Source organism: Gigantopelta aegis, chromosome 6 (assembly GCF_016097555.1).
Source record: "Gigantopelta aegis isolate Gae_Host chromosome 6, Gae_host_genome, whole genome shotgun sequence".
NCBI lineage: Eukaryota > Metazoa > Mollusca > Gastropoda > Neomphalida > Peltospiridae > Gigantopelta > Gigantopelta aegis.
Window position 1 is genome coordinate 33617950 of NC_054704.1, and position 22498 is coordinate 33640447.

The window sequence follows — 22498 nt, forward strand, 5'->3', positions numbered from 1 at the left end:
ATGGGATGGAGATGGGATAGAGATGGGATGGATATGGGATGGAGATGGGATGGAGATGGGATGGAGATGGAATGGAGATGGAATGGAAATGGGATAGAGATGGGATGGAGATGGGATGGAGATGGGATGGAAATAGGATGGAGATGGACATTGGATGGGATGGGATGAAGATGGACATGGGATGAAAATGGGATGGAGATGGGGATGGAGATGGAGATGGGATGGAGATGGGATGGAGATGGGATGAAGATTGGATGGGATGGAAATGAGATGGTGATGGACATGGGATGGCGATGGACATGGGATGGAGATGGAATGGAGATGGAATGAAGATGGGATGATGATAGGATGAAGATGGGATAAAGATGGGATGAAGATGGACATGGAGATGGGATGGGATGGGATGGAGATGGGATGGAGATGGGATGAAAATGGGATGGAAGTGGGATAAAGATGGGGTGGAGAGGAGATGGGATGGACATGGGATGGAGATGGGATGGAGACTGGATGAAGATGGGATAGAGATGGCATGGAAATGGGATGGACATGGGATAGAGATGGGATAGAGATGGGATAGAGATGGGATGGAGATGGGATGGACATTGGATGGAGATGGGATGGACATGGGATGGAGATGGAACAGAGATGGGATGGAGATGGGATGGAGATGGGATGGAGATGGGATGGAGATGGAACAGAAATGGGATGGAGATGGGATGGAGATGGGATGGAGATGGACATGGACGAGGATGCATTTCATTGCATTGGATCATCCTCTGACCAGAATTGGCTGGATCCATTGAACTTAATATGATGATAAAAAAGAATTGGATATTTTAAATAGATCAAATAACTGGAATGGACTGAATATTTGGAGAGAACTTAATGATTGTAATTTACCAATTCATTGGAAAGATTTGAATAATTGAAATAGATTTAATGATTGGAACAACTCAAATGATTGGAATTGGGATTGAATGATTGGAATGGTCCCAAAATTTTGAATGAACTAAATGATCAGAATGGTCTCAAAAATTTGAATGAACTAAATGATTGAAATGAACTGAATAATGATTGGAATGGATTAAATGACTGAAATGGGTTGAATGATTAGAACAATTCAAATGATAGGAAAGAATTGAACTAAATGATTAGAATAGATTTACTGAACTGAACTAAATGACTGGAATGAATTGAATAATTGAAATGGATTAAATGATTGGAAATGAACTGAATTTCTGAAATGAACTAAATGATAGGAATTAATTGTATGACTGGAAAAAAAAGTTGTTTTTTGTTTAACGACACCACTAAAGCACATTGATTAATTAATCATATCAGTTATTGGATGTCAAACATTTGGTAATTCTGACTCGTAGTCATCAGAAGAAACCTGCTACATTTTTCCTAATGCAGCAAGGGATCTTTTATATGCACCATCCCACAGGCAGGATAGCACATACCATGGCCTTGGTGCACTGGCTGGAATGAGAAATAGCCCAAAGGGCCCACTGATGGGGATTGATCCCATACTGACCGCGCATCAATTGAGCACTTTACCACTGAGCTACATCCCGTCCCCCTGAATGACTGGAATGGATTTAATGAACTCAATGACTGAATTTAAGTGAATGATTGAAATGAATTGAATGACTGGAATGGATTTAATGAACTCAATGACTGAATTTAAGTGAATGATTGAAATGAATTGAATGACTGGAATGGATTTAATGAACTCAATGACTGGATTTAAGTGAATGATTGAAATGAATTGAATGACTGGAATGGATTTAATGAACTCAATGACTGGATTTAAGTGAATGATTGAAATGAATTGAATGACTGGAATGGATTTAATGAACTCAATGACTGGATTTAAGTGAATGATTGAAATGAATTGAGTGACTGGAATGGATTTAATGAACTCAATGACTGGATTTAAGTGATTGATTGAAATGAATTGAATGACTGGAATGGATTTAATGAACTCAATGACTGGATTTAAGTGAATGATTGAAATGAATTGAGTGACTGGAATGGATTTAATGAACTCAATGACTGGATTTAAGTGAATAATTGAAATGAATTAAGTGACTGGAATGGATTTAATGAACTCAATGACTGGATTTAAGTGAATAATTGAAATGAATTGAATGACTGGAATGTATGACTGGATTAAACTAAATTATGCGAACCAGTTAAATGACGGAACAACTCAGATGATAGGAAAGGACTGAATGCTTGGAATGAATTAAATTAATGCAATGGACTGAAGTTCTGGAATCGATAATAATTGGGTCTGATGAAACCATGACATAATATTACTTTAATTTTATGGATGGTGGAAAGAATTCCTTCCCTGCATATAATAATTTGTTGTACAGCCACAACCCATTATATTAACCATTGAATATTATCTATCTATACACTTTCATGCTATTTTTGTTTCAGAGGACAATGACTTTATGCATACTAGATACAAGAATATACATACTGCTCAGGCAACATTATTGACACTAAAATACATTTGTATAGCCAAGTATTCAAAGCTTTCTGCAACATCAATAACCTCTGCTCTTGGACAACATTATTCTTTAACCTCGGTCTTTACCGACGTGCACTGATTCATCTTTAGCATAAACCCATATTTATTTGTTTATCATAAATAAAATATTTGGAGACTTGATCTCTCCATTCATGATCTCTTTGATTCCCAGGTGAGTTCGTACAAGGTACTGATCGGCGCAGGTTTTTCCATCCAGGTGTAAAAACCACTTACTGACAGGTACAGTGAAACCTCTCAAAAGCAGACCCTCTGTAAACTGGAATTCCCTCAAAACTGGATATTTTTATTTTTTTTATTTTTTTTAAATCAGTAAAGACCTTAACCTCTCTAAACCGGATACCTCTTAAAACTGGACATTTTACTTGGTCCCAAGGGTGTCTGGTTTAGAGGGGTGTCGCTGTATTATAAAGCTGCAGTCTGATGTGTGTTTAGTATTTAAACATTTAGAATAGATCATCATTTTTGTTTCTCCACGGCATTAACTAACAACCGCCGATAGCAGGGGTGCATAGTAGGTAGTTACAAGTGCCTCTTAACAATGCCAGAAGCAACTACTGAACACTCCCCGAAGTGGTCAGACTAAGCCCACAGCTAAAAGCTGATGGGGAATGGCAGGTGTGTGAAACAGATAGCCACAAGAGACAAGCACCTATCAGTTGGAGAGACAAGGACTGGGATGTGGAGGTGGACAGCGAAAGAAGTTGAAAGATAGGAGAAGTTGCCAGATCAGGAAGAAATGAGATGGAATTTAAAGAAAAGCAAAGGGGGCAGTGGAATAAAAAAAAAGTTTAGTTTTCTTTCCTGATATGCCATTCTTTGACTTTTATTAGACTTTATTTATAGTAAAGACATCTCTTGGTGGCATACCTGATGACTGGAATGTGACTGCTGAATTCTTACATAAGAGATTACAGGCATGTATATACAAAGTATGAAAGAAAATTGAAAACTATAGTTCTGAAGTTGCTTTGTGTATCTAATCACCAAACTGCTTTGGAAAATACTCTTGCTCATTAAGTTACCAGTACATATATAGTGATTACAGATAATAAAATGTGTTAGATGTTTTGTGTTGCAATGATGACAGGACTTGTTATATGGGCAATTCATGTTCTGTTGATAGTGAAAGCCCACAAGATAATTAAAACTGCTATTATGCTTATATTTTGCATTTTAAATCTTTGTCATAAAGCCACCCATAAAAATATGGGTTCTGATGATGGCAAAAGCCCACAAGATTATTAAAACAGCAATTCTGTTTATATTTTGCATTTTAAATCTTTGTCATAAAGCCATCCTTATAAAATATGGGCAATTGATGTTCTGATAATAGCAAAAGCCTACAAGATTATTAAAACTGCAATTCTGCTTATAGTTTTCATGATGCAGCAAGGGATCTTTTATATGCACTTTCCTACAGACAGGCAATCACATACCACAGCCTTTGACCAGTTGTGGTGCACTGGTGGGAAAGAGAAAACCCTAATCAGTTGAATGGGGCCACCGAGGTGGTTCGATCCTGCAACGCAAGCACCTCAAGCGAGCACTCAACCGACTGAGCTAAATCCTGTGCCTTACTCCACAGAATATTTTTGTAAATGTTTGTTTTATAAATGTTCATGCTAAATCAACACATTAAGAATCAATGTCATTGGATCTAAACTAAAATTTAAAATGGTAAAACCTATACTTTCAAGTTGTGTGCAGAGGGTTAGTTTCAGGGGTCGAAACCCCTCCCTGGTCAAGCAAATGTTTTTTTCAATACATTTTCTGGGGGAGCATGTCTCAATCCCCTCCCCATAAAAGTTTCTTGCCAGTCTGGGGCCTAATTCACAAATGTCTCTTAGGCTCTGCTAGACAACAAAGCATTCTCTTTGCAAGTCATTTATCATTGCACTACGAGATCACAAAGTTGCGAGAGTTTAGTGAATTAGGCCCCTGGACTGCCCGTGCTAAAATTCCTGATATGTCACATGCTAAGTGTGTATTTTGCATTCATACTTACACATTTATTTGTCAACAATGTGCCAAATATAGATGAAACATACAGTGTTACTGACGTAGATTTTAAAAATAGCTTTTATGTTAGTTTTCCAATTCATTTCTTTTTTATACTAATACATTATACACGTACCGCTACACAATAATCAACACCCAAAGTATGCTAAATATGTAACAAGTCATTGTATTACAAATGATGACCACCAAGTATGTAATCCAATAATATATCACATGAATGCATTTAATAACTGAAAGTAATTAATTTCCCAGAAATATTCATTATCCCTCAAAGTAGGTGAATGTTTCTACATTAAAAAAGGGACATAATGAGAGTGGCAACTCTATTAATGTGCCTCAATCGATCCATCAAACAGGTTCAGGCACGTTTGTCTCAGGCACAGCCTCTGGTTACCCCAGTGAATAGATCTGGGACAATGCTTTACAAAATACTTATCAACATATTCTAAATATATCTCTGAATACATGGTAAAAATGTATGTGACTAAAATATTTTCTTGTGATATCATGTAAAAACTAGAGACATACACTCACTACTAAATACAGATTTGATTCGTTTTTGTAGTTATTTTGTGCTTATATCCAATTAAGGTTCAAGCACACTGTCCTGGTCACACATCTCAGCTATCTGGATTGTCTGTCGAGGACAGGGTTAGTGATTAGTTGTTAGTGGTTAGTAAGAGAGAAGTTGGCGTGATGGCCTTACAGCTACCCATTAAATCATCAGTCTGATTACCAGTGGAGATAATTTTAATCAGATTGGTAAATCATTAGACTAGCTCTGAATGGGAGCCGGTACCAGGAGGTGAACCCAGTACCTACCAGCCTATTATCCAATGGCTTAACTACTACACCACCGAGACTGACTAAATATAGAATATCATCTACATTTATATAGGCAACAGTATACCAAACAGCATCTGATCAGGTTATACGGTAAAGAATATCATCTACATTTATATAGGCAACAGTATACCAAACAGCATCTGATCAGGTTATACGGTAAAGAATATCATCTACATTTATATAGGCAACAGTATACCAAACAGCATCTGATCAGGTTATATGATAAAGCGTTTGCCTGATGCACAGTCTGTCTATGGTCGATCCCTGTGACTAGATCCAATGGGCTATTTCTCGTTCCAACCTGTGGTCCACAACTGGTGTAACAAAGGCTATGGTATATATTATTCTGTCTGTGGGAAGCTACATATAAAAGACCCCTTGCTGTTAATTGGAAAGAGTAGCCTATGAGTAGTTCAAAGTGTCCCTAACTTTAATTAGTAGAGAATAATTGCCATTGGTGAAATCTGTGACAAGATTTGTCATTAAATTATGTTTTATTTGACCATTAAATATGAATCCAGGTTATCTGGTGTGTATTGAGTGAAACATGTTGGGTACCATTAAGATTGGGATAAACATTTTTGTGTAGAAAATGGGTTGTAACTCCTCTTTTCCTATGATTTACTTAGGATGAGGGCTTATAGTATTTGTATTTAAAACTATGGGGCAGAAATGTCCCCACCCCCTCAGAATAATTAAAACAAATTAATTATTGAAAAATATTTAAGTGCTCACTTTTTTCTTCTTTTAATTCAATTCTCGGAATTCAGTTCATCTTGTGATGGCAACTTTTTATCATGCATGGACCAGTTTCGGTGAGCATAAGCATTTGATTCTAAATCATATCAATATTTATAAACAGACAGTTGTTATTCAAATAGCTACCTTTTTAGTAGTATTTCTATGCTTCAAAAGAGCACTAAACTGGCCTCTATGTAGCAAAGATCACTACACTAAACACTGTAGCATGCATCAGCAGTAACTATTGTTAACTACATGACCTGTTTCGATGAGTGAAATGTTTAGTGGTATAGCTTACAGCCAAAACTTTCCAACATAAAACTTTTTAATTTTTTATCAAAACATGTATGTTGTTCAACAAAACATGTACTTTTAATAATTTATAAAAAATATTTTAAATATTTTAAGACAAATTACAAAATGGAGTCCTTGAAAACCAATGTTAACAGACAACATTTTAGGAACACGACTATAACAATTCTGATGTCTTGCAATTGTGTTAAAAGTTGAACAAATGAATAGTTATAATGGTAAAACTGCTTGGTTAAAAAAAATAAGCTGCATTCTGAGTGACAATCATGTGACTTAATAACAAAATAGCAGTACAGCTGAGAACAGACAAAAATAGTTTTTAAAAATAAGTTTTCTTTGAAATAACAGTCTTTGAAAATCATAGAAAAAGGGTATTAAGAAATGTGCCATGTTTATGAGTGGGTTAAGTTCGATCTTGCTTGCTTTACTCATTTTAATGTTATTTTTATGAACATTTCTGTGAATGTGACAGACATTTGTTTTCTTTCCCCATGCAAAAGTCAATGAAGTCTGAAATCTTCAAAATACGTACTTTTGAGTACAAACGACTAAACCACCGAAACAGGGTCCTCACCGAAACCTGATTTAAAATGTATTTTTTGTTTACATGATAATGATAAAAATGCCATTGCAACAGTTTTTGTATGGCAGAATGCCATCATAAATGTTAAGGTCTGATGGGAACTGGCCTATAAAAAGCCAATCACACCTCAGGTGTCTGTTCTACAACTAAACTGTAACTCCTACTCTGTGGTCCATGGGTTCAGTGACACATTGGTCTGTACATGTTCCTTCACTCCACTAGGGTATTGATCTCCATATTCAAGAGTTTAAGGCTTGTTGAATGGGGATCAACAGTTAAGGAAATTAACACAAACACGGGCTAGTACTTCACTGATCTATTGATTATGCCATACCCCACTGGCAGATTAGTTAAGAAATGGTAATCAATGTGGCATGCGAATCAATTAAAACAATAAATGTACCATGTTTTGAAAAAGACAAAAGATTCAACATAACAGGTAATCTGTAATATTGATAGATTTAGCCGGAACTCTTGAAAAGTGCATGATGCTTGGTCTATAGTGTGTGAAGAAACGTTTTAAAAACACACATGTAAGAAGTACCTCAGTATCTCTTATAAAGACACTGAACTATGTATAAGTGCATTGCTCTGTAGATTATGGTAACAGGCAAATTACAATTATACATACTTCCTCCTTCAGTGAGGGTGGGACGTAGCTCAGTGGTTCAGCGCTCGCTTGATGCATGGTCGGTCTGGGATCAATCCCCATTGATTAGCCCATTGGGCTATTTCTCATTCCAGCCAGTACACCACGACTGGTATATCAAAGGCCGTGGTATATACTATCCTGTCTGTGGGATGGTGCATATAAGATCCCTTGCTGCTAGTTGAAAAGAGTAGCCCATGAAGTGGTGACAGCAGGTTTTCTCTCTCAATATCTGTGTGGTCCTTAACCATATGTCCAACGCCATATAACCATAAATAAAATGTGTTGAGTGCATCATGAAATAAAACATTTCCTTTCCTTTCCTTGATTGAAGCTACAGATTGAAACTGTGGGACATAGCTAGGTGCTTGACCAGTAGTTAGTTTTGACTGAGTTAAATAGAGAATAACTAGTTAATGATGTAGAATATTGGCTTTATCCTGTGATGGTAAAAATGGGAAATTTCACAAAGTTTACCAAGCAGAATTTTTCATTCTGCCTAAACAGGATAAAGCTGATATCCTATATTATCCGATAACTAGTTATTATTTTTATCCTGCAGTCCATAAAATATAACGGGAAAAGCTTTTAGTTCTGTTATTTCAGCTACATTGTATGATGACCTTTTTGTAACTATGCATGTGATGTCATATATACTAATATATGTTTAAGACTTTGCTTTAATCAGTCCTCATAATCGGCCAATAGAAACAGTGGTTGCAGGAGAAAATGTTATCTTGATTTTGTCTTCAACAACAAAGAACCAAAATGGAACATGAAAGTACCTATCTTCAGCATGAGCTTAATAGTGTGGGAAAATGAGATAATCAGTCATCAATATGAGATCATCAGTCATCAATATGAGATCATCAGTCTTCAATATGATATTATCAGTCTTCTATATACGATTATCAGTCTTCAATATGAGATTATCAGTCTTCAATATATTACCAGTCATCAACATGATATTACCAGTCATGAACATGAGATTCAAGACATCAATATGTGATTGCCAGTCATCAATATGCAAGCACCGGTCATCAATATGTGATTACCAGTCATCAATATACAATTACCAGTCATCAATATGTGATTACCAGTAATCAATGTGCAATTACCAGTAATCAATATGTGATTACCAGTAATCAATGTGCAATTACCAGTAATCAATATGTGATTACCAGTCATCAATATGCAAGTACCAGTCATCAATATGTGATTACCAGTCATCAATATACAATTACCAGTCATCAATATGCGATTACCAGTCATCAATATGCAATTACCAGTCATCATATGTGATTACCAGTCATCAGTGTAAAATTACCAGTCATCAATATGTGATTACCAGTCATCAATATGCGATTACCAGTCATCAACACAAAATTACCATTCATCAACATGAGAGTACCATTCATCAACATGAGAGTGCCAGTCATCAGTATGAGATTACCAGTCATCAACATGAGATTACCATTCATCAACATGAGAATACCATTCATCAACATGAGAGTACCAGTTATCAACATGAGATTACCAGTCATCAACATGAGAGTACCATTCATCAACATGAGAGTACCATTCATCAACATGAGAGTACCAGTCATCAACATGAGAGTACCAGTCATCAACACAAGAGTACCATTCATCAACATAAGAGTATCAGTCATCAACATGAGAGTACCATTCATCAACATGATATTACCATTCATCAACATGAGCGTACCAGTCATCAACATGAGATTACCATTCATCAGCATGAGAGTACCAGTCATCAATATGAGATTACCATTCATCAACATGACAGGACAAGTCATCGACATGAGATTATGTATCAGTACCCCAAGTTCAGTCATGGTGTTAGCTACAACCACCTATGTACACTGTGGCTGAACTTCAAGCACTACAACTAGTAGTAGTGTTCTGAAATATTATGTAATCAGTGTGCACAATCAATGAACTTCAAGCATGTTGAAATCGCATGTGTATTGTGAATTACCTTCAAGTACTGTGCCGAAATCATGTGTGTTCTGTGACTGAACTTCAAGAACTGTGTTGAAATCACATGCATATTGTGACTGAACTTCGAGCACTATGTTAGCTACAGCCCAGTATGTGTGTGCACTTAACAGAACCGTTTGTCTTCACAAATATGTAAAGCAGAATAGAGTGAAATATCTGTCTTCTCTGTAATATACAATGTTGAAACGTGATACAATAGTGCTATCTTAGTCTGGTATTAACCCAACAGACATTTCAAAAACAGATGACATTATTTGTCCAAGATGAATATCTGGTTTCTCATCAGAGATCCTGGTATATATCTTACTGTATCATGTTTACTTGGTCGGTGACAGGAGTGAAAGCATTTAGACTGATAATGGATGAATTGATTGAAATAAATACATGTTTATAGCAACTACTATAATGTACATCATTACACAGAGGTAAAGTATCACAGGACAATAAACCTTCTACATAATTATCTAGAGCTGTTTTCAATATGGTAGTTCTTTTATACATGTTGCACTGTCATACAGCTGGGGAAAAAAAAAAGAGAAATAAAGTTGGTTTTATTTAACGACGCCACTAGAGCAAATTGATTTTTTATCTTATCATCAGCTATTGGATGTCAAACATATGGTCATTCTGACACTGTTTTTTTAGAGGAAACCTGCTGTTGCCACATAGGCTACTCTTTTACGATAGGCAGCAAGGGATCTTTTATTTGGGCTTCCCACAGGCAGAATAGCACAAACCATGGCCTTTGTTGAACCAGTTATGGATCACTGGTCGGTGCAAGTGGTTTACACCTACCCATTGAGCCTTGCGGAGCACTCACTCAGGGTTTGGAGTCGGTATCTGGATTAAAAATCCCATGATTTGACTGGGATCCGAACCCAGTACCTACCAGCCTGTAGACTGATGGTCTAACCATGACGCCACCAAGGCCGGTCGCTGGGAAAGAATAACATCCTGGGCAGATATTGGAATAGGACATGATAGTTCAATAAATAAGAAACCAATAAATAAGAAACAAATGAAAAACGAAATTAATATATTGACCCAAAGATGTATTAAACAAAATGCATCCCCAGAAGAACAAATTACTTTATGATAATAATTATGATAATGATTATGATGATGATGATGATAATAGTGGTGATTATGATGGTGATGATAAGGATAGTCATGATAATGATGATGATGATGATGATTATTATTATGGTGATGGTGGTGGTGGTGATTGTGATAAGGATAGTCATGGTGATAATTATAATTGTGATGATGATGATGATAATGGTGAGTGTGATGATGCTGATTATGATGGTGGTGATAATGATAAGGATAGTCATGATGATGATGGTGATGATGATGATGATGGCATTGATGGTTGTGGACGTGATGATGATGATGATGATGATCATGATGATCATGATCATGAAGATAATGATCATGATGATAATGCTAAGATGCATATAACTAATTTCATGCATACATCCAGTTACTACAAAAGAAGTAGCCATACAGAACGGAACATCAGACAAACTCAACAGCATTCACTAACCCAATATTATCAGGTGGCCAGACAGCCAGAAAATTATGCATTGATTGTGCGTTAAAAAACTAAAATGTTGTGCTATAATTTGTATGATTCTGTCCCAGATTGGGCCTCTGGCTATCCAGAGACGGGACCCGGGACAGACATGCACGAAACCGTAGTGGTATATGAGCATGTTAAAATATATCGGTTCAGCTCAGCTCGGTTATAATTTGCCATTATCTGTGCTGTACATATTCTAAATGTGCACTTGGTTCAAACAGTGCCAGTTTCTCGTGTTACTTCTAAAATACTAATCTGAGCAATATTGTTATGTTAGACCCTCATTCTTTTTATGCAGATATGCGACAAATACATGTTACAAATTATTTATCACCCATTGATGAAATGCAAATAACTACAATCACTCCATGGGTTATTCTTTTTAAGTTGCAGTGATATATATGTTATATGCACCATTCCATAGGGAGGACATTACATACAATGGCCTTTGGTACACCAGTTGTGGAGCATTGGCTGGAATGGGAAATTTGTTCAAATAATTCAATGAATTTACTAACGGGGTTTGATCTTAGATCAACTGTCATAGAAGGTGAGCACTTTACCATGGCTATGTCCCACCTATAGGTTCTGAATAAATCATAAGAAATTGGGGCCTAATTCACTAAACTCTCGCAACTTTGTGATCTCGCAGTGCAATGTTAAAAGACTTACAAAGAAGATGCTTTGTTGTCTAGCAGAGCCTAAGAGAGCTTTGTGAATTAGACCCCTGCACACAAAAGTTCAACAGTAACAGACAATTCCACTTCTACTCAGAGGGTTTGAACAATGGACCCTCTGCATGAAAGTAAAGTTAAGTTTGTTTTGTTTAGCAACACCACTAGAGCACATTGATATATTAATCATCGGCTATTGGATGTCAAACATTTGGTAATTCTGATTTGTAGTCAATAGAAAAAACCTGCAACATTTTCTAAATACAGCAAGGGATCTTTTATATGCACTTTCCCACAGACAGGAAAGCACATACCACGGCCTTTGACCAGTTGTGATGCACTGGTTGGAATGAGAGAAAAAACCCAATCAGTTCAATGGATCCACTGAGGTGGTTTGATCTTGGAATGCATGCACCTCAAGTGAGCGCTCAACCGAATGAGCTAAATCCGGCCCTCTCTGCATGAAATGATAAAAAAAGAAAACAGTTTAACCTATGGCTATATGGTGTCTAACATACAGGGTGTGCATATTAGACACACAATCCATAGGAAGTAAAACAGTTTAACCTATGGCTATATGGTGTCTAACATACAGGGTGTGCATATTAGACACACAATCCATAGGAAGTAAAACAGTTTAACCTATGGCTATATGGTGTCTAACATACAGGGTGTGCATATTAGACTATACACATACAGGGTGTGCATATTAGATACACAATCCATAGGAAGTAAAACAGTTTAACCTATGGCTATATGGTGTCTAACATACAGGGTGTGCATATTAGACACACAATCCATAGGAAGTAAAACAGTTTAACCTGTGGCTATATGGTGTCTAACATACAGGGTGTGCATATTAGACACACAATCCATAGGAAGTAAAACAGTTTAACCTGTGGCTATATGGTGTCTAACATACAGGGTGTGCATATTAGACACACAATCCATAGGAAGTAAAACAGTTTAACCTATGGCTATATGGCGTCTAACATACAGGGTGTGCATATTAGACACACAATCCATACGAAGGAAAATGTTTTATTTAACAACACACTCAACACATTTTATTTACAGTTATATGGTTAAGGACCACACAGATATTGAGAGAGGAAACCTGCTGTCACCACTTCATGAGCTACTCTTTTCGATTAGCAGCAAGGGATCTTTTATATGCACCATCGCACAAAGAGTATAGCACATACCACGGCATTTGATATACCAGTCGTGGTGCACTGGCTAGAGTAAAAAATAGCCCAATGGGCCCACTGACAAAGATTGATCCCAGACCGACTGCACATAAAGCAAACGCTTTACCACTGGGTTACGTCACACCCCAACAATCCATAGAGTCAGAAAGGAGACCTACACCTGCAACATAGAATTTACTTTTACAAATAGCAGCAAGGCATCTTTTATGTATAATTTACTAGTCTACATAAATACCTCTTGTCTCCACTTCATATTTTTCTTTTCTTTTTCGTTTCAGCTCTGGATTATGATATTGATCTCTATAAACAAAATAAAACAATATTTTAAATCTTCAAAATGACCACCATGAACAGGTCATTATGTGAATGGGTGAATGGGTGGGATTAATAAAACTGATTGATGGCTGTTTATTGAGACTAATCGATGGATGGATGGATAGATGGATGAATGGACAAATGGATGGATGGATAAATGGATGGGATTAATAAGATTGATTGCTGGATGGACAAATTGATGGTTGTACACACACACACACACACACACACACACACACACACACACACGTGTATGAATGGATAGATGGATGGATGGATGACAGGATTGATGAATGATGGTTGAATGAGATGGATTGTTAGATGGATGGCTGAAAGAAAGCTTAAAAACAACTAATTTTACCTTCAGACTGTACTTCTAAAAAATATATATATTTGTCTCACCACATATGAAAAAGTCTACAAAAGCTGAGTGAACACAAACAAGATTCAGAAAAGAGCAAAAAACCCTATGTAGACTGAATTGCTATGACATATGCTTTAAAAATGCTTTTGCTATGACTTAGTTAAGAAGATATGAACATTTGTAACTTTTTAAATATAAGTTTTACGTGAATAAAAATTGCTCAGCTAAATTTTAATTAGTCATAACCTAATTTGGAACACAAATTATATACTAATTTAGTAGCGAGATAGTGGCAAAGGGAAGTAACTCCAGCCTAGTCCATTTCAGTCTGCTTTCCAGTTTACTTTTCTTGCTTTGTGTCAACACCATTATGATAACATTATCATAGACTTAATATCACAATGGACTGTTTGTCTGATGATATTCCAGCAAATTGTTTGATCAATATGTGGTTATTAACTGTAAATAGAGAAGTCCCCAATGAGATTTATCATGTGGCATATATTGTACCTGAAATACACTTTGAAGGTGATAATGGAATTGTAATTTGTATTACAGATAACTCAATTTTAGAAGAAAAAAAACCCCTCCATTGTCCTAGATGCAAATTTGCCATAATACAAATATGTTATAGTTGATAAAAAAAATATCAGAATGCTATTATACAGAGAGGATAAAAATTAACACGTAATGTGACATAATTGCCCCATGTGTTTTAGAGTAATTATCTCATTTTTTTGGTGCTTCTTTGAAAATATATAATATTAGTTATGAAATGTACTAATTTATTACAAAAATAGATCCCTTTAAAAAAGTCTTGCTTATATCCATGGCCCATATAAATTTTGAACCTACATTATCTTAGTGTTGCGATATTATAAAACCATCTTAGGCTATGATTTCACTATGGCATGATTTGTAGTGACGGCATAACCTATGATGGTTTTACAATATTGTAATGCTAAGATAGTACAATATCTGTAGCCAGGAACCTAATTGAGACAAATCAGATGTGTATTAAAATGAGATAATTCAAATAATACGTTAGAGGATTAAAAACACACAATATGAAGTAACTGATTAAGGTATTAAATCTTAAAGTACTTAGTTCTTTTACAGCACTGTAAGGTATTTCTTTTTAAAACTTAACTTCTTCCTTGAAAGAGAAATATTTTACAAATCTAATCAAGCAAATTGTATGTCCGAATCTATAATCACCTGTAAATTTGTCTTTTAGTCCTCAAAAAATATTTCCATATACATGTACTTACCTTTTTATGACACCCAATAGCCAGTGTGTAATTTTGTGTTTGGGTGTTGTTAAACATTCATTCATTCATCATTCATTCATTCATTCATTCATTCATTCACTTCTCAAAACTAGAAAATGTTAAAATCTTATTTGAAGATATTTCAAGTAAGTGGTTCTGTTTATGATCAGTTGCAGTATTCTGAACTGTTAAACATTCTGATGATTCAGTAGGATCTTTATCCAAAGCATATACCGGTATTCCCCATCCTAACCAGTGTCTGAATACATGAAAGGCCATAGTATGTACTGTTCTGTGAAAACATGCACATAGTAAATTTGGTGGCAGTGTCCTTGTCACTGCAAGCTTCAAAATAAAAATATGTTGGCACACCAAAAAGTCATTCTATACAATCTGCTGATATGTCATTAAACAAATATTTGCTTCCTTTCCATTTCTACCAAAATGTTGGCATACACCAAGAGGCATGTGCATGTGTATGGGGTGTGTGTAGGGGGTGTAAGGTGTATGTCAAAATCCCTCCTTGCTCATGCAAATATTTTTTGTTTTTAATGTATTTTCCGTGGCAGTATATCTCAATCATACCTCCTAGAAACTGTGCTCACCACAGTCTAGACCCTATTGCATAAATTTCCACACACACACACATGACAAAACAGTCATATCAAGATAGTGTCAAGTTTTTATGAACACCAAGACAACCAACAACACATTGGATAAATGTTTGTTTGTTTTGTTTAATGAAACCACTGGAGCACTATCAACCCGCTACATTTTTCCTAATGCAGCAAGGGATCTTTTATATGCATTTTCCCCTAGACAGGAAAGCACACACCACGACCTTTGATCAGATGTGGTACAGAAATGAATATTCTAGGCAAGAAACTGCAGGTCTCAACCAAATGGATGTTACAATGTTTAGAGGACCAAAGACTACTCAACCAAATGGATGTTACAATGTTTTAAAGGACCATCAACTTCTAAACCCAATGAATGTTACAATGTTTTAGAGGACCATCGACTTCTAAACCAAATGAATGTTACAATATATAACAGGACCATGGATGTCTCAACCAAATGGATGTTTTAGTGTTTTAGAGGACCATGGACTTCTCAACCAAATGGATGTTACAATATTTAACAGGACCATCAACTTCTCAACCAAATGGATGTTTTAGTGTTTCAGAAGACCATCGACTTCTAAACCAAATGAATGTTACAATATTTTAGAGGACCATGGACTTCTCAACCAAATGGATGTTACAATATTTAACAGGACCATGGACTTCTCAACCAAATGAATGTTTCAATGTTCTAGAGGACCATCGACTTCTAAACCAAATGAATGTTTCAATGTTTTAGAGGACCATGGATATGTAATGCACACAAACCTGAGGTACTTGCAGGAAGCGAGACAGAGTCCGAATATAGTCATGAGAATACACAGGAAGATCCAGTACAGATAGTTCATGTCAAACCCAACATCATCAGCAGCATAGGGCACTAGTGAAATAAAACAATCATTGTTATAAATATCAAAGATCCAGTATAGATAGGTCATCTCAAATCAAACATCGTCAGGAGCATAGGGCACTAGTAAAAAAACAACAATCATTGTTATAAATCTCAAAGATAAGTGAAGAAAGAAAGAAATATTTTATTTAACAACACACTCAACACATTTATTATTTATGGTTATATAGCATTAGACATGTGATTAAGAACCACAGAAATAAAACAGAAACCCCACTTCTACCACTCCATAGGTTACTCTTTTTGATTAGCAGCAAGGGATATTTTATATGCACCATCTCACGGCCTTTGTTAAACCAGTTATGGTACACTGGTTGGAATGAGAAATAGTCCAATAGGCCTTTTGATAGGGATAAATCCTAAAATGATCCTACAACATGCGAGGGTTTTGCCACTGGGCTATGTCCCATCCCCTCAAAGCTAACTGTAAAGTACAATTGTGAAAACAACAAGCATTGTGATGCAACCATGCTTCCTGTGGCCTGATAACCCCTACCTGATAAAGTACAATTGTGAATACAACAAGCATTATGATGCAACCATGCTTCCTGTGGCTTGATAACCCCTACGTGATAAAGTACAATTGTGAATACAACAGGCATTATGATGCAACCATGCTTCCTGTGGCCTGATAACCCCTACGTGATAAAGTACAATTGTGAATACAACAGGCATTATGATGCAACCATGCTTCCTGTGGCCTGATAACCCCTACGTGATAAAGTACAATTGTGAATACAACAGGCATTATGATGCAACCATGCTTCCTGTGGCCTGATAACCCCTACCTGATAAAGTACAATTGTGAATACAACAGGCATTATGATGCAACCATGCTTCCTGTGGCCTGATAACCCCTACCTGATAAAGTACAATTGTGAATACAACAGGCATTATGATGCAACCATGCTTCCTGTGACCTGATATGCTTCCCCTGATACCCCTACCTGATAAAGTACAATTGTGAATACAACAGGCATTATGATGCAACCATGCTTCCTGTGGCCTGATAACCCCTACATGATAAAGTACAATTGTGAATACAACAGGCATTATGATGCAACAATGCTTCCTGTGGCCTGATAACCCCTACATGATAAAGTACAATTGTGAATACAACAGGCATTATGATGCAACCATGCTTCCTGTGGCCTGATACCCCCTACCTGATAAAGTACAATTGTGAATACAACAGGCATTATGATGCAACCATGCTTCCTGTGGCCTGATAACCCCTATATGATAAAGTACAATTGTGAATACAACAGGCATTATGATGCAACAATGCTTCCTGTGGCCTGATAACCCCTACCTGATAAAGTACAATTGTGAATACAACAGGCATTATGATGCAACCATGCTTCCTGTGGCCTGATAACCCCTACCTGATAAAGTACAATTGTGAATACAACAGGCATTATGATGCAACCATGCTTCCTGTGGCCTGATAACCCCTACATGATAAAGTACAATTGTGAATACAACAGGCATTATGATGCAACCATGCTTCCTGTGGCCTGATAACCCCTACATGATAATTCAAAGTGTTATTGTGTCACTGCCTGATAACGCATCCATTGCTAGCATGATAGCATTGGCGTTGCTATGCGTTATCATGTTACTAGGAAATGAGTTGTGTGCATGAAGGATGTTTGCTGAATTTTCAGGTAGGTTGTTGCCTCATTTTTTCAAACATCCATTTTCAGCAATAATTGTTGAACTGTATGAACAAATATAGCTTTTACATTTCCTGTAACATCAAATTGCCTCTTATTATTCATTCTCCATTATTCGCTCCCATTTGAAACTAGCCAGCATTTTGAATTGAAGAGTTTGAATTAAAAAAGCCAGCAGCTTCTTGCAAAGAATGATGACACTGGAACTGTGTCTGACATCACAGTCACTAGCAGCCAATAATGTAGATCTTCAGGTCACAAATAAACTTGTATTTATTTTCATAGAAAAAGGTACAAAGATTTTGGCTTGTTATGCCATTCCCAAGATACTCTTAGGCACCTGCATTTATCAACTTCCGATATTAGTTTCAACACCATAAAACTAATAGTTTCTATACCTCTTTTGATTGAAACATATTACAAAAATATAACTTGAAAGGGGTTGCATGATAAAAAAACCTATCAGGTTACTACATTTTGATATCGTGGTTATTTGGCTCGGTTCGATAACAGTGTAACGGGCTTGCTGAAACTCGCCTGCTACACCATTATCTAAACCTTGCCAAATAACCACGATATCAAATTATAGTACCGGTAACATGATATTCTATATTTATTATATATCATTTAGAGAAATATCTTAAATATCAGTGAAATAAAAGTGTTATCAGTCACTCAGTGATGATAACACATTTTAGAGTGAAAATTTCACTATTTCACTCTGTAATGTGTTATCGTCACTTTAGAAAGTGTTATCTACACTGTAAGAAAGCCGGAACTATTTTGCTGCTGGCATTTTAAAAATAAAGATAAATTGTCAAAAGTTATATAATAAATAGATTTTTTACTTTTTTTGTCAAACATGATTTATATCTCATCTCGTGAAGTTTGCAATCATATCACACTCGTCATGCAAGCACAACTTGTGAGATATGATTAAAACTTCACGAGATGAAATATAAATCATATTTGACAAAAACATGAAATATAAATCATATTTGACAAAAACATGAAATATCCTCTATTTATCAGCCCTCTACACTGTGACCATTTTGGTCACATATGTGACAATGTTTTCCTTTGGCAACTAAAACATTTCATATTATCTATATCAAAAATACCAGTAGGCGCCATCTGGCTCCTAGATGGAGAAGTTAACGTAGAGGGTTGATTCTGGGAGTACTGCTAAAGCAATACATGTCCCCTTCCATGCCCAGCAAATTTTCATATCTCCTAAGTTCAAGCACCATAACCCTGTGAAAAATGGGTAAATTGCTATGAAAGTCAAACTCGATCTGTAATAGTATATATAAGATTTGAGTTGAATATCTTGAGGCATTGTGAAAAAAGGTCAGAAAAACTATATGTAGGATAGAAAAAATGTTTTATTTAACGAGGCACTCAACACATTTTATTTACGGTTATATGGCGTCAGACATATGGTTAAGGACCACACAGATATTAAGAGAGGAAACCCGCTGTCACCACTTCATGGGCTACTCTTTCCAATTAGCAGCAAGGGATCTTTCATATGCACCATCCCACAGACAGGATAGTACATACCACGGCCTTTGTTATTCCAGTTGTGGAGCACTGGCTGGAACGAGAAATAGCCCAATGGGTCCATTGATGGGGATTGATCCTAGACCGACTGCGCATCAAGTCAGCGCTTTCTCACTGGGTTACGTCCCACCCCATATGTGGTATAGATGGATAGACAGACAAACATACAAAACATACATATTAAACATTTTATTAAGTATATCTCAAATGTACACACCTGTAATGTTTGGAAAGGTGTTTTGCTTGCTACCCAAGCTCCCATTCTGTTCTACAATGTCATTGGTCATTGTCTATCCAATCACAGGAGACCATGGCAGACGTAAAGCAGACCAGTTCATGTACACTGCTGTATTCCACACCACCGCTCACTCTTCACTCCCTGCAATAATAATTATACTGTAAGCAATCTAAAATATAAATATAAATATAAATATAAATGTAAATTGTAAATGTAAATGTAAATATAATAAATATAAATACAATACAATAAAATATTATACAATCTAAAACAATAATTTTTACAATACAATACAATATAATAATACAACACAAAACAACACAACACAACACAACACAAATAAAAACCAATAAATATAACAACTATTATTGGAAGGTGGCTATTTTCCCTGGAGGCATTTTCTGCATGGACAGATGGACATCACTAATTACTAATGTGCACCTATATGCACTTATAAATATTTTTGTTTTCATTTTCCTTGTACAATTATCATAGCTACAAATAGTTCATTATCATATATTTATGAAGTCCATTTTCCACTAACTTCAAGGATGACCCATTTGCAAGCTAGCTATTACAGATTACAAGTAAACTGTCTCCCTTGGGCATGCAGACTAGCTCGCTGCATTAAAGTACAATGTATATAGCCTACCAGTACATAAAGACGTGATCATACAGCGTGACTTGTAATAACCCTATTACTATATCACGGGACATCTAACTCTTAAAGTGACTGTATAAGGGAAGTTTTAATCTTGGAGCATATAAACTACATGATCCAGTCTGCATTTGTGCTTTAGTCACCTCCTGCCGATTACAATATTGACATGTTTTATACATATCAACCAGTGCTATATCACGGGTATATCAAAGGACATGGTATGTACTGTCCTGTCCAAAGGAAAAATATAACGTGTTTTCTCTAGAACTATACGTCAGAATCAGTAAATGTTTGACATCCAATAGCCAATTTTTAATAAATCAATTGTGATGGTTATTTAGGCCATGTTCAATGCATTATATTCTCAGTTCTGGGCCCAATTTCACAAAACATCGTAAGCTTAGTTTTGCATGTAAACGTAAACCTACGACTAAACTACAGTTCTGATTACTATTATAGTACAACAAATATAGTTAAAAGTACACATATTTCATTTTCATTTTAGAATGCTCCATTTTCTGTAATGATGTAATTTGAAGTGTGAAATAGATGTCAAACACATGTAAATGAATGTCCGGTATAACTGCTAGTTGCAGACGTAAACTTACGATGTTTAGTGAAATAAGCTCCAGGGTCATACCTATTCTAAAATAACTAGTGGGGTGGGGTGGGGGTACACATGAATTATTATAAACACCCTTCTTCAGCTAGACAGGGGACTTCTGAACAAAAGGAGTACCTGTTCATATTCTTCTTGAACAACTGTCCCTCCTGCCCTCCCTACTAGATGAGTTCTGGGGTCACCACACATTACTATATAAACTATGTGTCTCTGAAACAAGCAAAATAAAGTCAATTCTAGTTTTTCCCACAAAAAATAAATAAAAAAAAAAAAATAAATAATAATAAAAATAAAAAAATATATTTTATTTTATGCTTCTTCCAAACATATAGTACACACTAAAATGAATTGTGTATGTTTAAAAGAAATATTTATCCCATACTTTATCCAAAATTATTTAAAAATATAAATAATAACCCAGTATTTAAAATAAAATTGTTTACTATAAATATTACAGCTTAAAACTGTAAAATCATCATAACATTTTAATTTGTTTCGTTTTAAAAAGAAAATACCAACTCACCATAGTGCTGAGAATGTCAGACGACAGCAAACTAACATATTTCTAACGATGACCTGATTTCATTTTAGTGTCAATTTGTTTAACCTAAAATGGTTTCAGACATGCCATGCCCCATATATATATACATTTATATACTCGTATATAACTCTCGGGACACTGCCCATAGTCATAACAGTTGAGGTGAATCCATTTACTGCACTTGTTCAATTTCCTCATGTAGTCTGTCTTAATTGGAAATAAACTCCCACGAGATACATCATTTTATGTAGTAATTAAGATACGTCTGATAAGTCACAGATAAATGTATGTTGATAATGGCCATCTGTTCAATCCTGTACAACTTGTTAATAGCTTCCATTACAATTGGAAATTAAAAACACTGAGGGATAAAATGACAAAAACATTGATTGGATTTGTATATCAATCATTTGGTTTAAAAAAAACTGTGTATGTACATGTATTGATAAATGTATGTAGTTAGTAAGAAATGTTTTATCTCAATTATATACATTTCATTAAAAAAAATC

At 35.7% G+C, this 22498-nt stretch overlaps 1 protein-coding gene across 1 annotated transcript in view; it reads right to left on the reverse strand.

Moving 5' to 3' along the window:
• The window catches only part of LOC121374495 (receptor-type tyrosine-protein phosphatase C-like), a 54168-nt gene extending 33873 nt beyond the window's left edge, over window positions 1–20295 (reverse strand). Inside the window, exons 1-3 of the mRNA XM_041501593.1 lie at window positions 20145–20295; window positions 16547–16658; window positions 13441–13505 (exon numbers count right to left, since the gene is read on the reverse strand). Of these exons, the coding sequence (XP_041357527.1) occupies window positions 13441–13505; window positions 16547–16658; window positions 20145–20214 (247 nt within the window). The 5' untranslated portion in view covers window positions 20215–20295. The remainder of the gene's footprint in view (window positions 1–13440; window positions 13506–16546; window positions 16659–20144) is intronic.
• Window positions 20296–22498: the final 2203 nt, after the last annotated feature.